The sequence below is a fragment of the Prunus dulcis genome, chromosome 1, assembly GCF_902201215.1.
Source record: "Prunus dulcis chromosome 1, ALMONDv2, whole genome shotgun sequence".
Taxonomy (NCBI): Eukaryota; Viridiplantae; Streptophyta; class Magnoliopsida; order Rosales; family Rosaceae; genus Prunus; species Prunus dulcis.
In genome coordinates, this window is record NC_047650.1 from 37668698 (window position 1) to 37692467 (window position 23770).

Genomic DNA, 23770 nt, shown 5'->3' on the forward strand with positions numbered 1-23770 from the left:
CCTAATCTGATTAGAGTCACTAATCACTAAACGATTAAATTATACGTTCATTCTCTAACTATATACAATAAAACTCAGTACAACTACTTCGGTTCAAGTTAGGAGAGTCAGTCAGGTTTACGGTTCCATGGGTTATTGAGTTCACTGCATAGATCTAAAGAAAAATCTGGCTTTCTGATTAAAGAAAATAGCAAACTAACTACTACAATGACAAATACGTACACAAAGAAAACCGGTACGTAACGTAAACAATGACCCTCATAATATGTGTTCTGATTATATATATATACACTTGCCTCTCAATTAGCATTAGAAGTTCTACATAATACAAAATTTCATTTGCAAGAGAACTCGTAGATCAATATATATATCTATACGTGCACACAACCTGTCTGGGGTTGCTCGCTTGTTAAGAATATATACAACATTGACATCTAAAGTGATTACTTACAGAAGGCAAAGGGTGCAAACTCTGGGACGACCTGTTGGAACTTTCTGCCAGACTTAAGGCACCAAAGATTCCTTGGAGTGATCTGCCTGTTCGACCTCTCAACTTGTCTTAATTTTAAGTTAGAGATGTTGCTAGTTTCAAGAACTGAAGTGCAATGACCTAATTCAAAATAAAACACTATCACAGCTAATTAAGTTTCTTTTGTCTTCGAGTTCTTCTGGGAACCTGAAATAAGCAAACAGAAATTAGTGTTATACATAACCAGGGATATGTCAATAAACACACACATACAGGGGACGATATTTTCTTTGGCTGACAGTTTGCTAAGCAAAATTTGGAATTTACATCTTCGTAGATGTTTGATTAATCGAAGTGTGGGGAATCAAATCCAACGCTTGAATACTGTGCTCTATAAGCTTTGTTTGGGTAGCAATGTTTATTAAATATGACGAGAGAAAAGGAAAGTGTTTTATTTACCAATAAAAGCAGAGGAACACTTATTCGTAGAATTATGGAAGCCATTTAAATGAAGATTATAGCTTGTAAGAGTTTCGAAAATAGGGGAAGAAAATACGATTCTTTATAGGGGATAAGAAAAATTCAAACATAATTCACTTGGAATTTATTGCACCAAAAACATTATAAAGAAAAAAAAAGTACGATTTTAACATTTATCACGAAAAATCAGACTTGGGAGTTATATTATCTAAACAGACAACGTTAGCTCCTCGGAAATTATTCCACTTGGTTCCTTAAAATATAAGAGCAAAGTGAAATAATAACAAGGAAAAAATATTGCAAGCCTTACAGCAGCCTCATTCGTATCAGTAATTTCTGATGCTGAGGTGTCCACAGAGGCTTTCCTCTCCACCTTTTGTTTCTGCTGCATCCAAAACTACAGAGTTAGCCACAAGATCATTGGAACAGTGCAAAAAATTCAGGATGCAACTTTCAGACTCCACAAGCAAACACTGCACACCCAAAAAGGCACAACAACTTTCATGCTAGTTTAATGTTGTCAAATTGTGTTTATACTCCTGGGTGGTTCCAGGCTTCAAGCATGCACTGAAAATTTTAATGAATGCCTCAATTAAATAAAAAAACTTTTTATGAATGATCAGTTTATGACTAAAACTGAATTACATGGAGGTGATTGAAATTTTTATCGAAGTCCCCTTAAGCTTTCAACAGTACAACCAGTTTTTTTTTTTTTTTTTTTTTTTTTTTTTTCGGGGACCACTTAAAAGTTTGTAAATGTTAAACTGAAGTTCACATTTGCAAGCTAATAAGCATTATTTCACCCTTACCTTTTCCTCCAGTGAGTCATCACTTATAGTTTCCCAGCTCTCACTTGCCAAGCATACCAATTGAACATCCCCACTACTATCACATGTGATCTGCCAATAGGATGGGAAATTAAGCACGATGAAAAAGTGACAATGGATGTTCAATACTCACATGCCAAAAATAATAGTTACAGGTTAGGAAGGATGTATTTTATTCTCTAAAAAAATTCCACGTAGTTGCTGAACTACAGAAATTGTTGCTTTTGAAACTAGTCATATTTATTCACCTTGTGTGTGTTGTTTTGAGAATTATAACCATCCACTGTACCTGAATAAAAACTGGAAAAGAAAAATCAAATACTGTTATAAAGAAGGGCTACAACAATGTTGAAAAATAATCTCTTTCATTGGAAAAATGCTCACCATTTATCTACTGGAGACAAAAATTTGATCCGTTGCCCAACCAATGCCTCGGCCTTTTTACTAATTTCCTACAAAATTCATACAGAAGTGTTAAATATGAAATACAATTTCAAGTGCATTGAACGGGAGAGCTTATTCTTACTTTCAGGCTGCAAGGGCCCTTCAGCTTCGCTCTGGGGTGATTGGAATGCTCCACATCAATGGTATTGCTTTTGACATTCTGGATTGAGACATTTGATCCACCTAGAGAAGATATTGTAGCGACAGAATCACAAGATGAAAGTATTTCTTTCTCCAGACTAGTTTCAGATTTTTTAGATACACCACTTGGGTAATCGTTATTAGAACAATCATGGAATGCAACTGATCCAGGAGCACTTGGAGAGAGAGCTCGTTTTCTCCTACGTCCTCCTGTACTGTTGCCTTCTTTCTCAGGTTTTTGGGCTTCAGCTCTCCCATCTTTGGACAAATTAACTATCTTGCAAGATGCTAAGATAAGTTTGTTGTCTTTGACAACATCAGCTTGTGTTCTATCCTCTTGACACTTACGCTTGCGTTTAGGAAGTGTACTAGCAGGCTGGAAGGTAAACAAAGATTTTCCGACGAGACAAAAATATAAAGAAAAATTTAGACAATCCTGGGGCCACATAAACTTCAACAGTAAATGAACAGTACAGATACATACCAAAGAGATATTAGATTTAAATATCTGAATTACTCTTTTGACAAAGTGCTCGTCAAAACATGACTGAGTAAGGCATCTTGAATTAGACTGCAGACAACAAATAATAAAAATGTGAAAAGATGTGGAACATTTAAATAGAACATTAAATTTTCTTTCAGCTAAAAGATAGAGAAAATAATTTTAAAATTTTCTTCCAAAACAGCTCACACTTTTATTAGCAATACTCACTTTGTATAAGGATGATGGTAACAAAATTTGACCAGGAGCATGTGATGCGGAGAGGCCATTATGATTTGTTAATGTCACAAAAGAGTGTCCAATGTCTGCTAGAATGTGCAGCTTCTGCATTGTAAGAAAAACCTCCTTTCCATAAACATAAAATGTAAACATAAAGTGAATGAGGGGGGAAGTTATTCTCTGAGGGAAGATTCTTACAGGAGTTCTTTCAACATCTATAACATCCTCAGATCTCTTAATTGCACGGAAAATGCAGATCAAATACAAGACAGAATCCTTGACATTATCCAGGGCACCATCAGCATTACTAGCATTGATTAAAGCCTGTAGTAAAACAAACAATGGACTGCAAAGAGACATAATCCAAAGTGTCACCACAACTGCATACATATCCAGTACTAGAAAATCTGCAATGCGATTAAGTCATATGGATCTTCATACCTGCAAAACCGAGCATATGTTTCTTCATCTAGAGAGTCCATAGGTGGGAAGCTTGTATCATGAGCAAGAAGATGGATCAAGAATACCACTATGTATGCTGGAAAATCAGTGATTAATCCTTCTTGCACTCCAGAGATTTGATGCAGTTGAGCTTCTCTACTGTAATCCTTGACAAACTCTGCCATATATTTTAACGACTAAATTGAATGGTATTAGCAAACATTACTTGATATAAGTCTACATAAATAATTGCATAGATAAATCATATTTAGCATACATCATCTTGCAGATCCTTGAGGCAATCTGAGGTGGCCATTGCAAAAGCACATGCATATCTGCTAGGTATAGCATGCTCCTTCAGTAATTTGTGTGCTTTATCAAGAAATAATCTTCTAACCAAAGGAGAGTCATCCTGGAATGTGTCATGAGAAAATAAATGTCCATTAAAACATAATTACATGGAAATTCACTTCAAGAGTGATAATGAAATCAAATTTGAAGAAACTGAAGCATATACACACAGTAAAGGATGCAAGTCAACTCAACTAAACTAAGCCTTAATTGGTGAATAATATCAGATGCATGTGTCAGAAATAATGCAGGATTACCAATACCATCTAGGGACATTATTTTATTTTTTATTTAAGTGCATTTATTTGAACATTTTTCAATCAATCTATGAATGAGACAACTCACTGGACAAGGTAATAATAACAAGTTAGAGCTACAGACACATGTAAAGCTATAAAACCATCATGAACCTCCACAAAACTAAAAACTCATCAGGACTTTGTTTCCATTGCTTTTATAGGAAACGGAGAATTTATATATATTTTATATATATATATATATATATATATAGAGAGAGAGAGAGAGAGAGAGAGAGATTTTCCAATACGTATTTTATGTTAAGGATTGGTTACATACTTCTAATCTTGGCCGTTGGATTGCATTCATTAAATGTGTTGGTAGTCTCTTAGATGCAATCCAACGGCCGAGATTAGAAGTATGTAACCAATCCTTAACTTAAATACTTATTGCAGAATGCCCATATATATATAATGGAAACAAGAGAAGTTGGGGGAAGAAGTCCATCAGAGTGAAACCTAGAACAAAATTGTCTTCTCAAACGGAAATGGTATTCCCATTCCCAATTACGAACTTTGATAAGGCAGAGAACAAATAGCCATGAAGATACGTATTTTTGAGGCCAACGCTAGGAAACACAAAGCAGAACCAAACAGACATACCTTTGCCATTGAAATTGTAAAGTGAAAGATCTCTGGAGAAATATGGAAATCCCATCTTCGAGAAAGCCGAAGAACAGACTTTGCAGCAGCTAATCTAATACAAGCTTTATCATTTTCACTGCATTAGACAAAAAAGTAAAACCAAATGAGTGGTATCCAAAGATGCTTTTCACAAGCAAGTCAAAAGTAAAACATAATTCAATGAAGATAAAGATTTTAAAAGCACTGCAAATTGTAGCCTCTTTACACGTGTGTATCCCTTGCCTCAATACTGCCAGAGTCACAGTAAAAGCCCAAACAGCCAGTTGAGAATTTCCCGAGTGTGAATCAAAAAATTTCTTCAAAGTTTCTAAAGCATCCCTCTTCCCGAACTAACATAAGTATGGGAAAAGAAATTGTAACAATAAACGTAAATCACTCATGCTTCCAAAAACAAAATATCAGCTATTTAGTAGTTTTATTCGAGCACCACATAGATGCTGGACAAAAGCCAAGACATCTAGTATAAGATAGAAGACACAAAAAAAGCCTCATCGCAAAAACAGACATACAAATAAATTAAATCATAAAGCTTTAGTCAACAATTTAGTCATTTTATTTTCATCTTCATTTTCACTTTCACTTGAGCCAACTGGAATGAAGAATTAGTCCCACATGAAATTTAAAATATGAACTCTTCCAGTGTTAATTTTTCATTTGATGAAGGAGTCTGAAATCATACCATGAGGTGACACCCTCCGCAGTTTCACCCCTTTGCAGCATTGTTGACAAAATGTCCCAGAGTACATTAATTTGCCGTTTGATCTGAGTTCCCCGATGTGGCAAGAAGCTCTTGACAAGTGCTTTCAGGCCAAATATCTGTAAAATAAGTGATTAAGCCATAGAAATCATGGAGACATCTATAAGAAAGGAACGATTTGAACACAGTTAAACTCAAACTTATATAATCACCAGCAGTGATTTTGGACCCTTAGTGGGTTGATCCTTGCTTTGACAGAGAGTCAAGCACTTTCTTTCACATGGGCCCCTAACAACAACTATTAATTTGTTCCTTAACCTAAATTAAGCATTCAGGCCACGAATCAGAACTCCCGCAAACTATACCAGTGCAAAAGCATTTAAAAGTTCAAACAAAAAACAAAACAAGCATCCATTGAGTCAACCAATTCACTTCGTTAACCAAAAGTTGTATGACATACTTGCTTCTGCTCCAAGTTATAGTAACATTTCTCACCAAAAATTTAAATAAATTAATTTTATAGGAAAAAAGAAAGGACAGAAATTTCACACATGGAAAGCAACACAATGAACCACTAAATTGTCAACCTTATCTCATAAAATCCCACTCACAGCTCAACTCGACTCAAGTTTTTGCTTATACAAAAAGCCATGAGAAGAAAATACTTTATAGCCTTCATTACTATAAAAGTTGTTCTCTCACAGTTATTCTTTTATGCATTATAACACTCCCATTAATTCAACCCTTTTTTTCAATAACAGTGTACATTAGCAGGAATCAAGAAGGTACAATCAGGTAAAATTCCTGGGCACTAGACATCAAACCCAAACTTTAATGGTAAACACCATTAACAGCCGAACCAAAAACTAATACACTCAGTCAAACTGAATGGCATTCAGAACCCACCTTTAATTTACAAGAATCACTACATCCGGACGCATCATTGAATGAGTCTACAAAATCTGAAGAGCCCACCTACACAAAAAGTTTACAAATTTTAGTAATAAAACCTACTACATTCTGGCATGCAACAAACTTCAAATTGAGTGAGTTCATATCTATCTCACAGCAGATGTCAATTACTTGGAAAATTTTCTGGTATATACAAGGAGTGATCTCTCCATCTTGGCTTTCGAATGTTGAAACAGAATACTGTGCAAGACACCCCAAGGACTGTAACACTGTTGGTATGTTCTGCCCACCAACTAAAGAATCCACCAGTTCCTAGACATGACAAACATAAATTGATTCACTACGGGTTAATAGGAAACTTCCACGAGAAAGCTCAAGAATTATTTATGTATGCCTGCAAGTCATGACTTTCAAAGGGATCCAAGTGGGGGAAACAGTACCCCTAGGGCGAGCATAAATTCATACGGCATGGAACAGGAATTTTGGAGCATAGGGACCCAAACGAAATTTACGCCAAGCTAACGCTTGATTTAATTTCAATTCTAATTTTTTATATCTACATTAATGTTCTTTTTGTTGACATTTGATTCCTTGACCCATAATACATATGATCCTTAACCATTTAAGAAAAAAAAAAAATTAAGTATGCATGAAAAATAATCAACATAAGTACATCCATGTATACAGATCCACACATGGATATAACAAATGGTGGCCAATACAGCTAAGAACTTATTAGGAGGCAAATAAAAAGCAAAATTGTATGTGATTATGAAAATATTAATTGACTGTATGTACAGCACATAGTTTATGTGAGGCTGAAAGATATATAACAATAAATAATGAAAATAGAAATTCTAAACTCCAAAACTCAAGCTAAGCATACCTTGCATAGACTTGAGAAAATGAATTGCTTTGAAGTATCAACTAATGCAGCAATCGCTGAAACAGCATATTTTGACTGAACGCGGTTCCCCTCCAGACAAACCCTCTTCAGAAAGGGGTAGATTTCACTACAAAGAAGAAGAAGTTGAAGCCACTATGAGAGTACATTCAGAAAAACTAGGTTTAGGATTACAAAATTCTTCATATTGAACAAAAGGGAGGAGCTTTAAAGATGAAGTCCCAAAAAAACATCCATAAGGGAGAAAATATGACTTGGAAAGAAGTAAACTAGCAGTATTGTTAACCATCAACATCAGTTGCTTGATCATTAAGTATATGGACCACAATCAAATAGTTTATCTTAATCTACTAATGTATCTATTCATAAAAGTTACTTGCTTCCAATTTTTAAGATAAGCCTACTAAGGATCGAGATGAAAAACATCTATTTATATAGTACGATTAACTATTGCAAAAGGAATATAACAGGGGTTGGAAGCTCAAATGCCATAGCATGCATATGAAAGCTTGGCATATTTTAGCAATTTAGCCAGTTACTGCTGTCAAATGTGTAAGGAATAGTTAAGCACACCCAGCAGAAAATTTACAAACTTGATTTTTGGATTCCACACATATGTTAGAGAATACAAATCCTTCAACTGAACATGGCAAGTACTTAGCTCGTTTATATACTTAATCAATTGTGTCCACCATGCACAAGCTCTTTCTAATATTTATTTCACAAAAAACAATTCTGACAAAGAAGAAGCATACCAAATTAACATAAGAAAAACAGGTAAATGGGAGACCCTACACAATGTCTCCATTGGAACATGAAACTCCACCCTGCTCAAAATGTACAAGAATCAGGACTGCAGAAATTACCTGAGTTTGACAGATATGTGAGTGCCTGCTTTGGCTAACACTTCAATCAACTTCTCATTAATTGGGTCGCTCTCCTCTAATAACATCTGAAATTGGCTTTCTGAACCTCTCAGCAAGACAGGGAAAAAGCTGGTAATTGCCTGAACCAGGTAAAAAATGAAAGCAACTTCCAATAAAAAAAGTGATAATTACCAATTATGATTATTTGCAATAATGCAAGACAAATTCAAATGGAGAAGGGACAAAACTTCTCCCCCTAGATACTGAGATAGTAGTTGGTCATACATCTAAATTTGAATTAATCCTTCCACACTCCTCTCTTTATTATAAAACATAGGAAGGAGGATAAAATCATTAGAAAGCTAAATTTTACTTGTGTATACAAAAAATTTAAACGATATCCCATCCTCTTAAGGAAACTAACACATTCTCTCAAGCTTTTCCCATCAGGGCAATACAAGAAGCCAATTTAGGTCAATATAGTGACAGAGACCAACAGCCAACCATACAACCAAACCACAGCCTTAAGTGAACTGAAACTCATTCTAACACCTGGCACTCTTAAATCATAAAATTCAGGCCTTGAGATTCGTCCAAGCCAGAATTAAATGCTAACTGTGCTTGCCAACATTGTTTCTTGGTAAACACAGTCAACAACAACAACAACACCGATAATTTATGGCCATTGGTCAAGTTACAAACTATGATTGTGTTTTTGAGCTCGGCCAATTATAAGTGTCAACAGAAGCACATAAACCCCTCCTGGTCATTCCCTTGTATGGTTGACGTTGTCTTTTTGAGCACACAAACTCAATCTAACTTAAATTTTCACTTTCAAAAGTTATGCTCTTCTGCTGAGGAAAATTACTATTCATATTCACCTGGCAAACGATTTTCTTACCAGAAGAAGTCTGACAGAAGCAGCCTCCAAATGCTTGTTTACAGGACTCTTACTGGAAACATCGTATAGAATACATCGAACATGCTCTGAGCTGAATATATTATAAGAGCATTTTGAAGAGAGTGTTCGTAAGAACTCAAAATTTTGATGTTTCTCCCCAATCATATTCAGGAATGTGTCCTGAAATAAGACAACAAATAAATGGATAATACAAATTCTTAACGAAGAGAAAAACAAAAACAAATATGTAAAAATATTATAATTTTGTTACTATCAGGCTTCTAAATCATAAAGAAGAAAAACACCAATGAAAAAGGAAGACCATTGTTTGACACCATCTCATTAGTAACCAAATTGAAACAACTCCCATCAAAATTTCAAGGAATCAAAGAAACAAAGCCAGTTTAAGCACACAAAAAGCTGATCTCCCTTGACCTAAGTTTTTTCAACCCAGAACTTCTAATGGGCTTAACAACCTAAGCCTTTTAACATCCATTCAAATAGTTCAGCTGAACCCTAGGGACATGTGGGACCTCACTGCTGAAAGCTTAATTAATGGACCCAGGACTTCAAAAGAAGAGAGAGGAGGGACAGAGAGGGGCTGGGATGAGAGACCAGGGTGAACTTATACTTGGTTTTAAAAAATTCTTTGAAATGGGGTGGACTGTAGCCACCACCACTTGGGTCTGTAGCTGCCTCTTGCACAGACAATTATGAGTGGAAATTCTCTTATCATGGATAAACAAGTGGTCTTCACATAATTTAGGGTATGACCAGAGAATTTGAGAATGTGTTTCTGGGTTTCCAGAAAAGCTTTGGATGACTCCCCCATACTACCATAGTTGCATGATTAAACTAAACCCCATTAAGCCTTTATCTCAGAACATGATTTTTCTATGTAAATCAAGTTCTGCCTCTCACAATATTGCTTCATCTGTTAAAGTTTCGCATAAGTTAAAAATTAAACCATATAAGTGAAGCGCTGTGCAAAGAAACACACACACACACACACACAAACATACATGTGTGTTCCCATTATCATCTACTCGAACTTTTCCACAACTTTATTTTGGTAAAAGTTGACAAGTTTTTTGGTAAAAAAATTTAACACACGGAACAGCTGAGAGTTGAATGACTATTATTCTCGTTCAATATAATACCACAATAATATCTAATGGCAACATCTGATAACCTCAATGCACACTGAAGATGATGCAGAAGTGGTTAAAAGAGGAAGAAGGGCATCCAAGGGATAATTTAATTAAAATTAAGGGTAAATATACGCACTCTGCTGGTCTGGGCATCTGTAAATTGTAGTTCATCCAATAACAGCGCCAGCGAATTAAAAATGTTATTATCTTTCATTTGGTTCAATTTGTGAAAGCACTCTTCTGCTTTTGAAGGGTCTGCAAAGGAGACTGCCATTTTCAAGAATGAAACTTTATATCTCTTCTGCATCTCTTCTGAATTATTACCCTGCAACATAAAGACAACTGTTTCAATTATTCAAAACAATTAAAAGATAGCGCACAATGCATTCACAAGCTACATATCAGCCCTACTGAGCAAGTGTGATTTTCAATTATTGTACCTTCTCTTTCTTTCGTATGGCTAAATAAGTTCGCATCTCGCTTTGCAACCTATAAAACATTTGCACCTAGTAAAGAAACAGGATAATCGCCTCAACCTTAGCAAGAGCAAGTTAGTGATAATACCGTTGTTTCTGCGATAAAATTGAGTTCAAAGCCTTTATGTGAAGAGGGGTGAAAAGAGAAAACAAATGGATCCAGTGCCGTGTACGTTCCTCAACTGAAAGAACAGCTGGAAATAAATCTTCTGCAAGAACAAGCTCCATATTCTGGGACCTGAAGTAAAACAATAATGATAATGAATGATAATAGTTAAATACAACATTGTAAAGCATTGATTTGGGTTTTAAAAAGCTATAACATGTGAACAAACTGACCTGAACTCCATACAATCTTTATCATAGCAGAGCATCAAGACTTTACATGGAATCTGTTCAAAGTGATCACTTATTGTCATGTAGCCTTCAGAACATTTGTTACAGTAATCTCGATATACTTCCATCATCTTCTGCAGCGCCTTCTTTCTAACAGGTATCTGCAAATAATGCAAACAATTACAAATACAAGACAGTAACTGTAACTTAGCAAAATGAAACTATTTGTTGTTGAAATACCTTCTTGTCCCGAAGTCTTTCAGTGGTTTGAGATATTAGTTTTGGAGGAAAACATCTCATATTATACATGGCAAGATCACAGGCAACAATCACTGCCTGTGTTCTCACTCTATCATCAAAATCTAGTAGTCGACCTTCAAGAGAAGCTGCTTACATAACAAAGAGTATAAATAAGGTTCCAAGAACTCAGAACTCGTACAGGAAAACATATATGTTCCACAACTTACAGAGAACTTCTTGTGATTCTACTCCAGAGGGATTGGTCATGTAGCAGACTTTAGCACATTCTAGAGCACTAACTCTAACTTCCACAGATTTATCAGAGAATCTTTTCAAAAACTCTATGAAGAGGTCCTGATACCTTTGGGCAATATGGTGATCAGGAAGTGTAAAGAGTTTCCCAATTAAATTAACAGCTTTTAGTCGGACATCAACCTGATCAGTCTGCAGAAATAATCAGAGTCAAGTGGTATTTAATGATCCCTCTCAAAGTGCAGAGAAGAAAAAAAAAAAAGCCTATGCCAAGAGAAGAATTTTTTTTAAAATTTAAATGAACTTAGCCGAGAAGACATACCAGTAATTCTTGAGTCAAATTTGGGATGACAGCAAGAAGCATCTGAGGAGCACACTTAAAAATCTTAAAAATGATTTCATGGTAAAATTCCTTGAGCTCACTTCCTACAGCATCTCTATCTAAAATACAAGATGTTAGAAACCCACAAACAAAGGACTCAAGTTTGTCTGCGCAAGTTTGAATCACAGAAACTGCAAGTTGAGAAGAAGCAGAGTCTGCATCCTGTAAAACATAACATAGGACTAATTTATCATACAAAATAATGTTTCTAGAATCAATTTGAAGCTTACACTCTCTAACACTCACCTTTCCCTCCTTCACAAGATTCTGGAGAACCACGTCCAAAAGCGGCTGAGAAGCTTCCTCGTTAAGTATATGAACCATTACAGACAAAACATCATTGATCAAAGTCTGTTGATGATGTACCCTACAGGGAAAAATTAAAAGCCATTATGGTTGATGCCATCAAAGTTAAGCCCAAACTTACATAAATTAAAACATAACAAATTGGGCTTAATAAATTTCATGGACACTCAAATTTCAGATACTTATAACTTGGTAAAACCTGTTCTAAGTTCTAACCATCTAAGTTGCACGGCAAGCATGCAGTTATAAATTTCTTTTTATTCCATGGAAGTGGATATCTAGTCGTACAATGTAACAGGATAAGCGTTGATTCCTTCACAATTATCAATTAAGAATAGCCCAAAACATCAAAATGCACTATAGGGTTAATTGGAAAATTAAAAGTGAAAAGTAAAGAAGTAGCAAAAAAAAGTCATATACTAGAAATGCAGATAAAGGATTGTAACCTCGCAACAGAGAAGAAAATATTGAACATCTCGAGAACTAGATCACTGCAGTCAATATCCAACATGATCACACAACATTTACATCGTGCAACAGTCTCTACTATCTTAGCCCTCCTTGAAAATAGTGGGCTCGCGGTATCAGCTAGCTCCGTGAACGTGCTCAGAATGAGTTTAAAAACGTCCTGAACGAAATAAGTGTAAAACAACTTGCAATGGTGAGTACAAAGCAAAATCTGACATGGGCAGACAGCAGATATACGCAGAGAACTTTACCCTGAGATACTTGTCCACGAAAGGCGGTTCAGGTGCCATAACTCGAAACATTTCAGTGACGCAGATGGCCACCAGAAGCCTGACATCTTTATCTCTATGCTGAAGCAAGCCATGAACAATAGCTTCGGTCAAGGGCTTCAACTTCTTAAGAGCTTCTGGTGAAGAAGCCTGTTCTAACTGTGACAAAGAACTGGCAGCTTGCTGTAAACCGAAGCATACAAAACAAGCAAAACCAAATGATCAATCGCAATTGCTATGCCAACGAAATAATAAACAATTCAAACACAAACCCACGCAAATAAACAGAGCTACATGATCAATTTCCATTGCTATGTAAAGTAAAATGGCTTACTCGGAGCGATTTGACAATGAAATCCTTGTTTGGGCGAGCTTGACGGCGGAGATTGGTGCCGATTTCAGAAACGAGTTGCAGCGCGGACTGGTCCATCGACTCAGTGAATCGGCGAAAAACCCTAATGATTCAGTGGAGGAGGTTGAGGGTTTTGGCGGTTATGCAATGCACGGGCATTTGCTCGAAGACGAAAACTGTGATCTCAAGGCTAGAGAGAGAGGGAGAGAGAGAGCTAACAAGAAGGTGAGACTTGAGAGAGTGGAGTGGGCATAAAGTGGGAGGCTCCCGCCCTTGGTGAGCGTGAAACAAACGCGCCTAACCTGCAAATGATAAGAGAGTTGGGGGTATTTACCGCCCAAATGAAAATTGGTGGGCTTTGGGCTCTATGTCTACCCACCTCGTCCTATTTTAAACGGGCTACGGGGTTCTATATACACCCACCTAGTCTCTCAGCCTACTGCCTACCCTTGGATAAAAGATAAATTTTCACCGAAATCTCTCAGCCTACCCCCAAAATCCCTCGTCTTCCCCCCCGCCCCCCACCGCAAACCCCCATTCATACACCACCTGTTCTTCGATCCCGCCATCGGTCTCTTACTCTCTCTAGTCTTCACTCCACTTGTAGAAGCCTTTTCTTCTTCTCCAATCCACCCATTCGGCTGACACAGGTTCGTTACTTCTTCTATTTTTCTTTTCTTCTTCTTCTTCTTCTTCTTTTTCTTCTATCTATTCACTTTCTCTGTTTTCTAATCTTCAGCTTTTCTTATTCTTCTCCCCAGCTCTCTCTCACTCTTGTCTCTCCACCAGAGCACCAGAGACTCAGCAACCCAGGTAATCTTTTGTTTTTGAATTTCTGGATTGCTTTTTCCTCATAAACTGGAAGACGGGTATTGAAGAAATCACATTTGGGGTTTAAGTTTAATTTATGTTCTCAATTACAATTATCCATATGGGCTTGTATTGAGTATTTGTGATTGAGAAATAGTGTTACTCTAATAATTACATTTTTATCTCTAAATTCTGGTTCATATGTTTTTGTGTTGTGCACTTGAGCATGATTGCAGATATTGGTATTTAATTTGTGTTCAAGTAAATTTAGAGTTGTTGTATATGTGCATGTTCTGATCATGTTGCTTGGTGTAAATTTTTGTGTCTTTCACTAACAATCTCACGGATTAGGCAGTTACTTGCTTTAAAAATGGTTGCATAAGAAGAATGGAGCATCAAGTCATCAGTCAGGGGTCTTCAGATGAGGTTTGATGTCTTTTTCTTTATATGATTGTAAAGAGATCAAATGAAATTTCTTGGTTTTTTGTTCAATAGTCAACGACTAACCATTGTTTATGCTTATGCCTATTGTTTCACTAGGAAGACACTTCTACTGGGGGCAGTGGTGCTGGTACAGAACGTGTGTTGGACTACACTAATGAATTCACAACTGATGAGGTTTGTGCAAATTTAAATGTTGGCTTGTGACTTATGACTGTCTAAGTTGGACAAGAGATAATATTTATGTTTTCTGTGTGTAGATATTTAAGAGTAGAGATGCATTGGTTGAGTGGACTCGTGATCGAGGAAATAGCAACGGTTTGGTGATTATTATCAAGAACTCGGATGCAGGAGGAGCTGGTAATAAGAAACCCCGAATAAAATTCTGTTGTGAAAAGGGTGGTGTTTATAAAAGGAAGATTGATGAAAATGTCCATAAGAAAAGGCGTCTTAGGAGCAGTGGTACGAAAAAGTGTGGATGCCCATTTCTATTGAGGGGTGTGAGCTTGGGTGATAATGATGAGTGGAAATTGGAGGTGGTATGTGGAGTTCATAACCACGATGCTGCAAAGTCCAATGCAAGGAGATTATCCGAAGAAGAGAAAGCATTGTTGGTAGATATGTCCAAGAGTTTGGCCAAACCCAAGGACATATTGCGCACAATTAAACAAAAAGATGGACTCAATGAAACAACAATGAAAACAATTTATAACGTCAGACAAAGGTTGAAGTTGAAAGAGAATGTTGTGAGATCGCAGATGCATGTTTTGCTAAGTAAGTTATCTGACCACAATTATATTGAGTGGCATAGAAGCTCAGATGACAATAATATTGTGAAGGATCTGTTTTGGACCCACCCTGTTAGTGTAGACATCTTACGTGCATTCCCACATGTCCTGATCATGGATTGCACGTGCAAGACATATTCTTTTCCGCTTTTAGAGATTGTAGGGGTGACATGTACTAACATAAACTTCTCAGCTGCATTTGCTTACCTTGATGCTAAGAATGAAGACAATTACATATGGGCTTTGAGTAGATTGAGGACTATGTTGGATGAACATTGTCTTCCTACAGTCATTGTCTGTGACAATGACTTGCCACTGATGACTGCCATCCATAGTATTTTTCCTAGTTCCCGACATTTTTTGTGTAGATTGTATATTAGCAAAAATGTGTTGGCGAAATGTAAAGGCATGTTTGAAGGTAAAGACCAGTTGGAGAAGTTCATAATGAGTTGGAATATGTTGGTTTTATCGGAGACAGAGCATGAGTATCTGAAACGTTTGGCTGAGCTTGATTATTATTTTGGTAGATATCCACATGCACTTGAGTATGTGAAGAACACTTGGTTGAACGAGTATAAAGAGAGATTTGTGTCTGTATGGACAGATACATGTATGCATTTTGGTCACACGACATCAAATAGGTAACTTTCTTGTTCACTTTTGTTTCTTGATGTAAGTCATTATGTACTACTAACTGTGTTGTATGAATAGGGTGGAAGGTGCAAGTGCAAAACTGAAACAACTACTTGGCAACAGCCGAGGTAGTTTTGAAACATCTTGGGAAAAGATTCACTCCTTGTTAGAGTTGCAACACTTAGACATCAAGGTATCACTTGAGAAGTGTTTAACCATCATCCAACACAATTTCATGCATGATGAATTGAAGGAGTTGCGAGGATTTGTATCTACCGTTGCTTTGACTATAATTGTCTGTGAGTCGAAGAAAGTCAATTCAGTGGGGTTAGATTCTTCATCATGTGGTTGCACCATTCGACGCACACATGGGTTGCCATGTGTGCATGAGATTGCAGAATACAGACAGACTAGTCGCCCTATTCCTCTTTACTGTGTTGATCCTCATTGGAGGAAATTGGATTTACTGTACTCCCCGAAAAATAGTGACCACGCAACTGACATAATTACACAAATGTATATGATCTTACATCAGTGGATGGATAGCAATGAGGACACCAGGAGACATATTAGTCTGAAGTTGGAGGAGATTATGAATATGGAGTCAATTCCCCTTACCAAGCCTAAAGAACAACCAAGTAGAATTGGCACTACTACTCGTTGCAATCTTTCTGCCTTTGAGTTGGCCTTGTCATGTCGAGTCAGTCATTCACCAGTTGACACAGTTGCTACCGCATCCCACTCGGAGAAACCAAAGAGGCGTCCTCCCAAGATGAAGGTATGTACTAACATTGTTGAACTTGTATGAGGTATGAGGTATTTTCCAGTACTTAAAACTACTATATGCATGAATATGGCTGTACAGGTACATAGGATGTGTCCACTCACTTCATCTGAATTGAAAGAGCAGTTCCCTACTGCTTTGAGACCATATATTTCATCCATAAGGGATTTTGCAGGTGATGGTAATTGTGGTTATCGAGTCATAGCCGGGTTGATGGGTTTTGGAGATGATTCTTGGAGCAAGGTACGCAGAGATTTGTTGAATGAGTTGTGCTCTCATGAAACGCAATTTGAGAACCTTTTTGGGAGACGTGATCAGGTTGACGAGCTTATGCATACACTCTCATTCTTTGAGGACTGCCCCCCGTATGATAGGTGGTTGACCATGCCAGATATGGGGCACATTATCGCATCATGCTATAATGTGGTCCTGATATATTTATCCATGTCATTATCTGTCACATTTTTACCAACCAGGACTACATCATTGCCCTTGTTAGAGCGCCGTCACATTGCCATCGGTTCAGTCAACAACAACCACTTTGTTCAGGTATCGAGTAGTATAATTACCGTGTACAATTTGTTATGCTTTGTGGGGGTGATTTTCCGTGCCTAATATAATTACCGTATACAATTTGTTATGCTTTGTGGGGGTGATTTTCCGTGCCTAACTGTTGGCATGTCCTGTTCTCCATAGGTGTTTCTGTTTCCAGGGCATCCTATGCCTCCTGTTTCGGATTGTTGGCACCAAGTTTACCTACCAGATGCTGAGGGTTGGCGAACTGCCTACACTGAACGTATTCAACGTTTTAGAGAGATTGTTGGTTCAGATGTGGCTACCAGAGAGACTGCATAACTCAATAACTAATGACTTTAATTGGTTGACACTGTATTTTATACTCATGGTCAGCATACTATACTGTGTATAGTTAGTAAAATACAAGATGGACAAAATATGAATACAAAGTTACACGTATTATTTGGCCAAATTTTTTATAAAAATAAAGGTGAAAACCCTAAAATCAAATGTTTCTTTTATTAAATTCGTTGAATAAACAATAAAATATAGTTGATATTTCTTATATCATGGCTGAAAAATCGAGGTTTTTTATTTGTTTTTTATATAAGCAATACTGAGAATTGGGAAAAAGGGAATTCGAACCATACAGAAGTAACTATACTTAATCACTTAAACTATAAACTCTGTGATTAAACTATAAACTCTTGCAAAAAACTGAGTATTATAATTCCAACATTTGTGACAATATTATGTTTAACACCAATAAACACAATGCAATTGGTAAAGCAAAAATTAATACCAAATGGGAGTGGCAGTGGGGCTGTAATACATGCGTAAAGCGTAGCTCTACAACTTTCCATCAGTAAATTGAATAGCAGATTCATTTTAGAAATTGTTCTTTCGAGAGTATATTATTTTCCTCTATTATTATTATTTATAATGTTGATCATGGCGGTAAGAGTGAAGAAGTTGTGTTCGTAAGAGATTAAAATGAGGAGGAGGTGTTTATTCCTTTTAACATGGTGTATAATTTTCCTCGTTTCATTTCTCTTTCTATTTTTCTTCTAGGGTTTGAAGGCTTTTATAATGGGGTGGCTTCGATGAAGCAGGGGATTTACATAGTATAGCACAATGCAAATATTCCTTAAAATGACAGGTTTTTGAATTATATATATTTAATAATATAAATAATATTGAGGGGGGATGAAATCAAATTACCAAAAATATTATTCAAAGAGGATGCATGAAGGAGACCAAGAAAATATAAACTCACATGCCCAACAAGCAAAATGGTTTTACGCCCAAAATATTAGGCTCGGTCAAATACTATTGGAAAAACGCAATCAGCATTTTATATTCTACTCGGAAGGGCATAACTTCTGGTACGCTGTGACGTCATCCTTCGTCCCGTGAGCATCAGATTCCAGACTGCATCTGCTTCTTCTCTTCGTTTTCTGGCTTTGGCTTTTGCCTCTTAAACCCCAGACGCCGCCTTTCCAAAAAACCTCACTTGAAAGAGTTGACTGACAGTCCGGCGGAGTACGGAGAAATTGGATCCGCTGCTTCATATCATCACAAAGTGCAGTATAGCCGCGCGGCTATACGCTTGGAATATTTAAGTAGTATACTCGGTATTATATTTGAATATTTAAATAGTATTTACTCTTTATTATATTCGAATATCGCCGCTCGGCTATACTTTTTATTATAAATATTTTAATATCTTTGAAATAGTATAGCCGTTCGGCTATACTGTTTAAATATATTTGAATATTTTAATAGTATAGCCGTATGGCTATACTCTTTATTATATTGAAATAGTATAGCCGTTCGGCGATACTGTTTAAATATATTCGAATATTTTAATAGTATAGCCGTGCGGCTATACTCATATATTCTATTATTTAAATAGTATAGCCGTTCGGCTATACTTTTTATTATATTTGAAATAGTAAAGCCGCCCGGCTATACTATTTAAATATATTTAAATATATTAGAATATTTAAAATAGTATAGCCGTGCGGCCATACGCTGGAAGTATATTTGAACATTTAAATAGTATAGCCGCCCGGCTAGACTCTTTTAAATATATTAAAATGTTTAAATCGGTATCGCTCTCTCTATGTCATCCACCGGCACTTCCATCTTCCAATTTAATTGGTCTGTAGGTCAACAACAGAGAGAAGAAGAAGACAAATTTCTAAAGCGGCGTCGTGTTGGTCGTGAGCTCTGTGTGTTCCAAAAATGGAGTTCGTTAACAAGGCGGTAACGAAAGCGGCGAAGAACAACACGGTGATAAACGTGTGCCTGGTAGGCTCGTTCATCGCGCTGAGCGTAAGGTCGGTGAGGCAGCAAAACGACATCGAATCGCTGGAGGCGGAGAAGGCGTCTCTCATCAAATCGAACAAGGCTGCGAAGCAGACCATGTGGGACTGGAAGCAGCAGCTGTACGCCGAGGCCTCCTCCACTGACGGCGCCGTTTTGGTTCCTCTCGCCAGACTCAAAGCCATTTACGGCGAAGCTCCCGTTGCCCAAATTGGTAATTTCACTCCCACTCTTCACTCTCTTTGATTTTGCGTTTGTTTTTAGGGATTGGACAATTTTTTAGGGTTTGATCCTTCGTGGGAATCTTCTCATTTATTGATTGATTTATTGATTAGGAGAGGCTGTGAAGGAAGAATCAAAATCTGCTGCCTCCAAATTTGTGGTCTGATTTTGGGACATTGGGTTTCTGCTTGCATTTGCAAATTGGGTTGCTGCTTGCATTTGCAATTTGGGTTGCTGCTTGCATTTGTAAATTGGGTTGCTGCTAGCATTTGCAAATTGGGTATTTGCTTTCTTTGCCTTGCAAGCTTGTAATGCAGTTGCAGCTGAATTTAATGGTCAGGCTTTGAGTTCATTTTGCACTTCTATCATTTTGGTGAAGGGAGAAAGGATCATTTTGAACTCATTCAAGTTTGCCATGGGACTGAATTTATTCATTTCTCTGTTTTTATGTGGCATTTGCAACAAATAAGGACTCTTACAGTTGGATCAATGAATGAACAAATAAGGACACTAAATAACTATACTATTGATCAAAAGTCCATTATAATTTTTTGGGCTTTTATCACAAGTGTGGTCTCTAAACTTTTTATAAGTCCTCATTTTAGTACTCAAGTTCTCAAATCAATCAATGTGGTCCTTAATTTTTTAGTTTACACATCAATTTGGTACTTGTCGTCTCACTCCAACATAACTGTCGATAAAATTGATTATGTGTCGTTGGCATGACGCACTTTAAAAGGATATTGTCATCTAAATATAGGTCATTTTAGTCCTGAAACTCATGTTTTTGCTCAACAAATCCATATTCTCTCCAATTGGAGTTTCACACTGGGGTTATTAAAGAAGAGCAGATGGTCTTGTTGAGCAAAATACATGAGTTTGCTTTATGTCATGGATGCATAGGTTGCATTTTGACATAAATACCCCATCAGAGTTGGTCATGTGACCAATTTTGACGGAATGCAATGAGAGGGACCAAGTTGATGTATAGACTAAAAAATTAAGGACCGCATTGATTGATTTGAAAGTTTGAGAACTCAAAATGAGGATCTATGAAAAGTTTAGGTACTAGTAGTAGTAGTGACAAAATGGATTGTATTGAGTGTTCACTGTGGAACCCAAAATGGATTGTATTGAGTGTTCACTGTGGAACCCCAATGTATTGTTTGAATACAATTAAATTTTGGGACTTGCCATTAGAAACTTCATGTTTTGCCCTACAGTGAACAAAATGGATTGTGTTACCCGCAAATCTTGTATGTCAATGGCTGTTTGTTTGATGCGTGTAGGGGTGGTGCATCAACGACTAGAAGTCGCCCCCTTGCGCGAAGTTCATAATTGCAAAGATTTTAGGGAGTTTCGTCGGCATAAATCATAAACCTTGAAAGGTAATGCAGAAGATGTAAAGAAGACCCTAATCAGAATTGGCAACCATTAAAAACCTATCTTTCGTTGCTACCATTCATGACAGTGAAAGACTAAATTGCAAGATTACCAAAGCTAGAATAATAATTAAAAACTGATAAGTATAGCTAGAGGCCATTAGTAAATGGACAACGACAATCCAACCTCTATTTACTGTCTGATTTTCAAACCTACAACATTTAGAAACACTAAAAAATTAGCAGGAGATGAACCAGTTGTTTTCGTAAGTAGATTTACGGGATTAAATTCAAGATTGCAATCCATCTTTTCACAAATTTTTGGGTCATTCTTTTTCTACCAACTTGATCAACCTTCTCTTCATTATAGAGGGGGAAATGTCAAGAAATAAGCTTCAGTGGTCTTTGATTTGATTTCAGATGTGAAAGAGACCTGCATTTTGGCCTAAACTTGTATCCCAAGTAATTGATGTTTTAGTTCATAGCAATAATTGAGTTCACATCATAATAGGGTGTTCCAAAATCAGCTTGTGAACAAATGGCATACACATATACCATTAGTTTGTCTGGTATTCCAGTAGAGGAAAGAGGTAGGAAAGAGATGAAGGGGAAAGAGAGCACACAAAGTTAACGAAGGTCTTCTTATTTTGGATTTAACTAATATCCCAAATAGGTTTCGGTCTCTTTCATGCAATGAGGGATGATGACTGTAAAAACTTATTTTGGAGTGCAAATAACATTCGCATGATGTTATATGAATTCTCTAAAGACATCGAAAAAAAGTCATTGGTGTAAAATGAATTGTTTCAAAGGACGCTATAAACTTAAAATGAATTGCTTTAAAATGGTTTTTCAAATTCAGATTTAGTGTAGCAACAAGTATTGAAAAATTTTCTTATAAATTAAAATGAGTTAAATAAATTTAAGCCCAATGTGTCGACTTTATGATTTATTCCAACCATGCCTAAGCTTGACCTTTTATGGGACTATATATCTTGGTCCGTACATATACACATCACATGTGCTTGATAGGATTCCATTTCACCCTAAAGATTTGACTCTAGAGCTGTGTGATCCACATCATGTGGCGCAAAGTTTGCAAGAATTTCTAAGGATTAAAATCAAGTTTTCTAAAAAGAACAAAACACGAGTAAAGATTTTTATTTATTTGTTTTTTCGGTGTGAAATCTCAAATAACATATACTAGTTGACACGAGGACGTTGTTAATCAAAATCTAACTATTTGTTATCAAAATTCAACTCTCGTCTTTTCCTTAATCAAACTCTCACGAGTTTAATTTAGTTTTTTTGTTAATAACAAAGGGGAAAATCCTCACATGCACTTCTTAATTGGAACACAAGAAATTATAATATCCTGATGATAATAATATTAAAAAGATAGTTTTGCATAATGTATTCTAGTTATGCTTATAGTTGTCGTAAAAGATGTATCATTGGATGTACATGCATGAGAAGGGAGAGGTGGATCTTGTCGTTCATGTGCTAAAGGCCCAAGAGCATAATTTTGGAATATTATTTTGTGCTAATTAAAAACGAACAGAGACGGACTTGATTAATAATTGCTTTCAAATTTGAAGTCATAACCCAAAAAATGAATATCTTTATAATCGTCACATACTTACGTATATGAATAAATTACAACGAATTGATAACATTAAGTGATGTTATGACCATTATAATGAAGAATTACTTCTTTTTTTCACAAGAGTAAGGTTTTCTTTTAAGATATTTTATTTGATGTGGCTGATTTCAGGCAACATTAATGCAGTCATTTTCGGCCAATCTTAATAATTAATAATAATTTGTTGATCGCTTTTAGTTTTTAGCAAACGAAATTAATTAATTAAATGGTCAAAAAAGCATCCCACTGCCGCAATTATGGGGCCACACATATCCATAATGTGCTTTATTCCACGGTTTCAACGTTACAAAAAAGGTCAATGTTGTTGGTGTCAAATTTACATAATTTGACACAAAAGGTTAGGTATCAAATTGTAGACCAGATGTTTAGGGACCCAGGACCATGTTTCTAATTTGATACCAAATGTTTGGTATGTCTAGCCGAAAAAAGGTTCTAATTATTTCTTGTAGAAAATACGTAGAATTAATCAATTGGTCTTTAAGTGGTGCTTCATCAACATTTAGAGAATAATTTAAAAAGTACATAGAAAGTCATCTCGCTTAGCAATACGACAAATATAGGTAAAACTTCCCCAGTAACCAAGATCAGCTCTAGAGTTGAAATCATCTTGAGATAATAAATCACAAAGAACTTGTTTAAAAACCCTATCTACTGTCTAAATTATCCTAGATCAAGTCAGTTGCATTAAAAACAAAACTCACAAACCGGCATAACTCCACTTAATATCACTTACTAATTTAGTTGGCAATCAGAGTGATCAATTATATGATCAATATAATCATATCAATCACTTACTTAACGATTTAGTGACCTCAAATTTTGGATAGCATAAGCCGATTTCATTAACAATTCGATCTTATCGATGAGTTCATCAAA

General features: G+C 36.3%; 3 protein-coding genes across 4 annotated transcripts; 2 read left to right on the forward strand and 1 right to left on the reverse strand.

Moving 5' to 3' along the window:
• Positions 1–252: 252 nt before the first annotated feature.
• LOC117615790 (sister chromatid cohesion protein PDS5 homolog A) lies at positions 253–13563 on the reverse strand. 2 transcript variants are annotated; one of them, XM_034344946.1, is made up of 29 exons: positions 13310–13563; positions 12958–13158; positions 12685–12866; positions 12179–12299; positions 11873–12094; positions 11526–11742; positions 11299–11444; positions 11062–11219; positions 10811–10960; positions 10687–10735; positions 10383–10571; positions 9096–9275; positions 8195–8334; positions 7311–7437; positions 6596–6736; positions 6419–6487; positions 5495–5631; positions 4774–4891; positions 3801–3935; positions 3524–3720; positions 3281–3428; positions 3074–3187; positions 2846–2932; positions 2303–2737; positions 2161–2228; positions 2025–2076; positions 1759–1848; positions 1260–1331; positions 253–676 (listed from the first exon to the last, which is right to left on the reverse strand). In XM_034344946.1, exons 1-29 carry the CDS (start codon positions 13403–13405, stop codon positions 638–640), a joined length of 4080 nt encoding a protein of 1359 aa, XP_034200837.1. In that variant the 5' UTR covers positions 13406–13563; the 3' UTR covers positions 253–637. The 2 variants fall into 2 exon arrangements, with proteins under 2 accessions (XP_034200837.1, XP_034200836.1); XM_034344945.1 differs by having other exon boundaries at positions 1260–1334.
• A 235-nt stretch (positions 13564–13798) lies between these two features.
• LOC117615257 lies at positions 13799–17771 on the forward strand. The gene is made up of 8 exons (XM_034344310.1): positions 13799–13977; positions 14089–14140; positions 14493–14563; positions 14678–14755; positions 14839–16007; positions 16078–16777; positions 16865–17332; positions 17480–17771. Exons 3-8 carry the CDS (start codon positions 14525–14527, stop codon positions 17636–17638), a joined length of 2613 nt encoding a protein of 870 aa, XP_034200201.1. The 5' UTR covers positions 13799–13977; positions 14089–14140; positions 14493–14524; the 3' UTR covers positions 17639–17771.
• Positions 17772–19419: 1648 nt separating this feature from the next.
• On the forward strand, positions 19420–20297 carry LOC117615033. Its single transcript, XM_034344001.1, has 2 exons — positions 19420–19841; positions 19963–20297. Exons 1-2 carry the CDS (start codon positions 19547–19549, stop codon positions 20013–20015), a joined length of 348 nt encoding a protein of 115 aa, XP_034199892.1. The 5' UTR covers positions 19420–19546; the 3' UTR covers positions 20016–20297.
• Positions 20298–23770: the final 3473 nt, after the last annotated feature.

Coding starts and splice junctions, on each gene's coding strand:
- LOC117615790 (XM_034344945.1), bottom strand. CDS start 13,405: ATGGACCAGTCCGCGCTGCAACTCGTTTCTGAAATCGGCACCAATCTC. Junction 12,867..12,957: donor TCGTGGACAAGTATCTCAGG/GTAAAGTTCTCT, acceptor TATTTCGTTCAG/GACGTTTTTAAACTCATTCT. Junction 1,335..1,758: donor ATGACTCACTGGAGGAAAAG/GTAAGGGTGAAA, acceptor TTTTGGATGCAG/CAGAAACAAAAGGTGGAGAG.
- LOC117615257 (XM_034344310.1), top strand. CDS start 14,525: ATGGAGCATCAAGTCATCAGTCAGGGGTCTTCAGATGAG. Junction 14,756..14,838: donor ATGAATTCACAACTGATGAG/GTTTGTGCAAAT, acceptor TTCTGTGTGTAG/ATATTTAAGAGTAGAGATGC. Junction 17,333..17,479: donor ACAACAACCACTTTGTTCAG/GTATCGAGTAGT, acceptor TGTTCTCCATAG/GTGTTTCTGTTTCCAGGGCA.
- LOC117615033 (XM_034344001.1), top strand. CDS start 19,547: ATGGAGTTCGTTAACAAGGCGGTAACGAAAGCGGCGAAGAACAACACG. Junction 19,842..19,962: donor AGCTCCCGTTGCCCAAATTG/GTAATTTCACTC, acceptor TTTATTGATTAG/GAGAGGCTGTGAAGGAAGAA.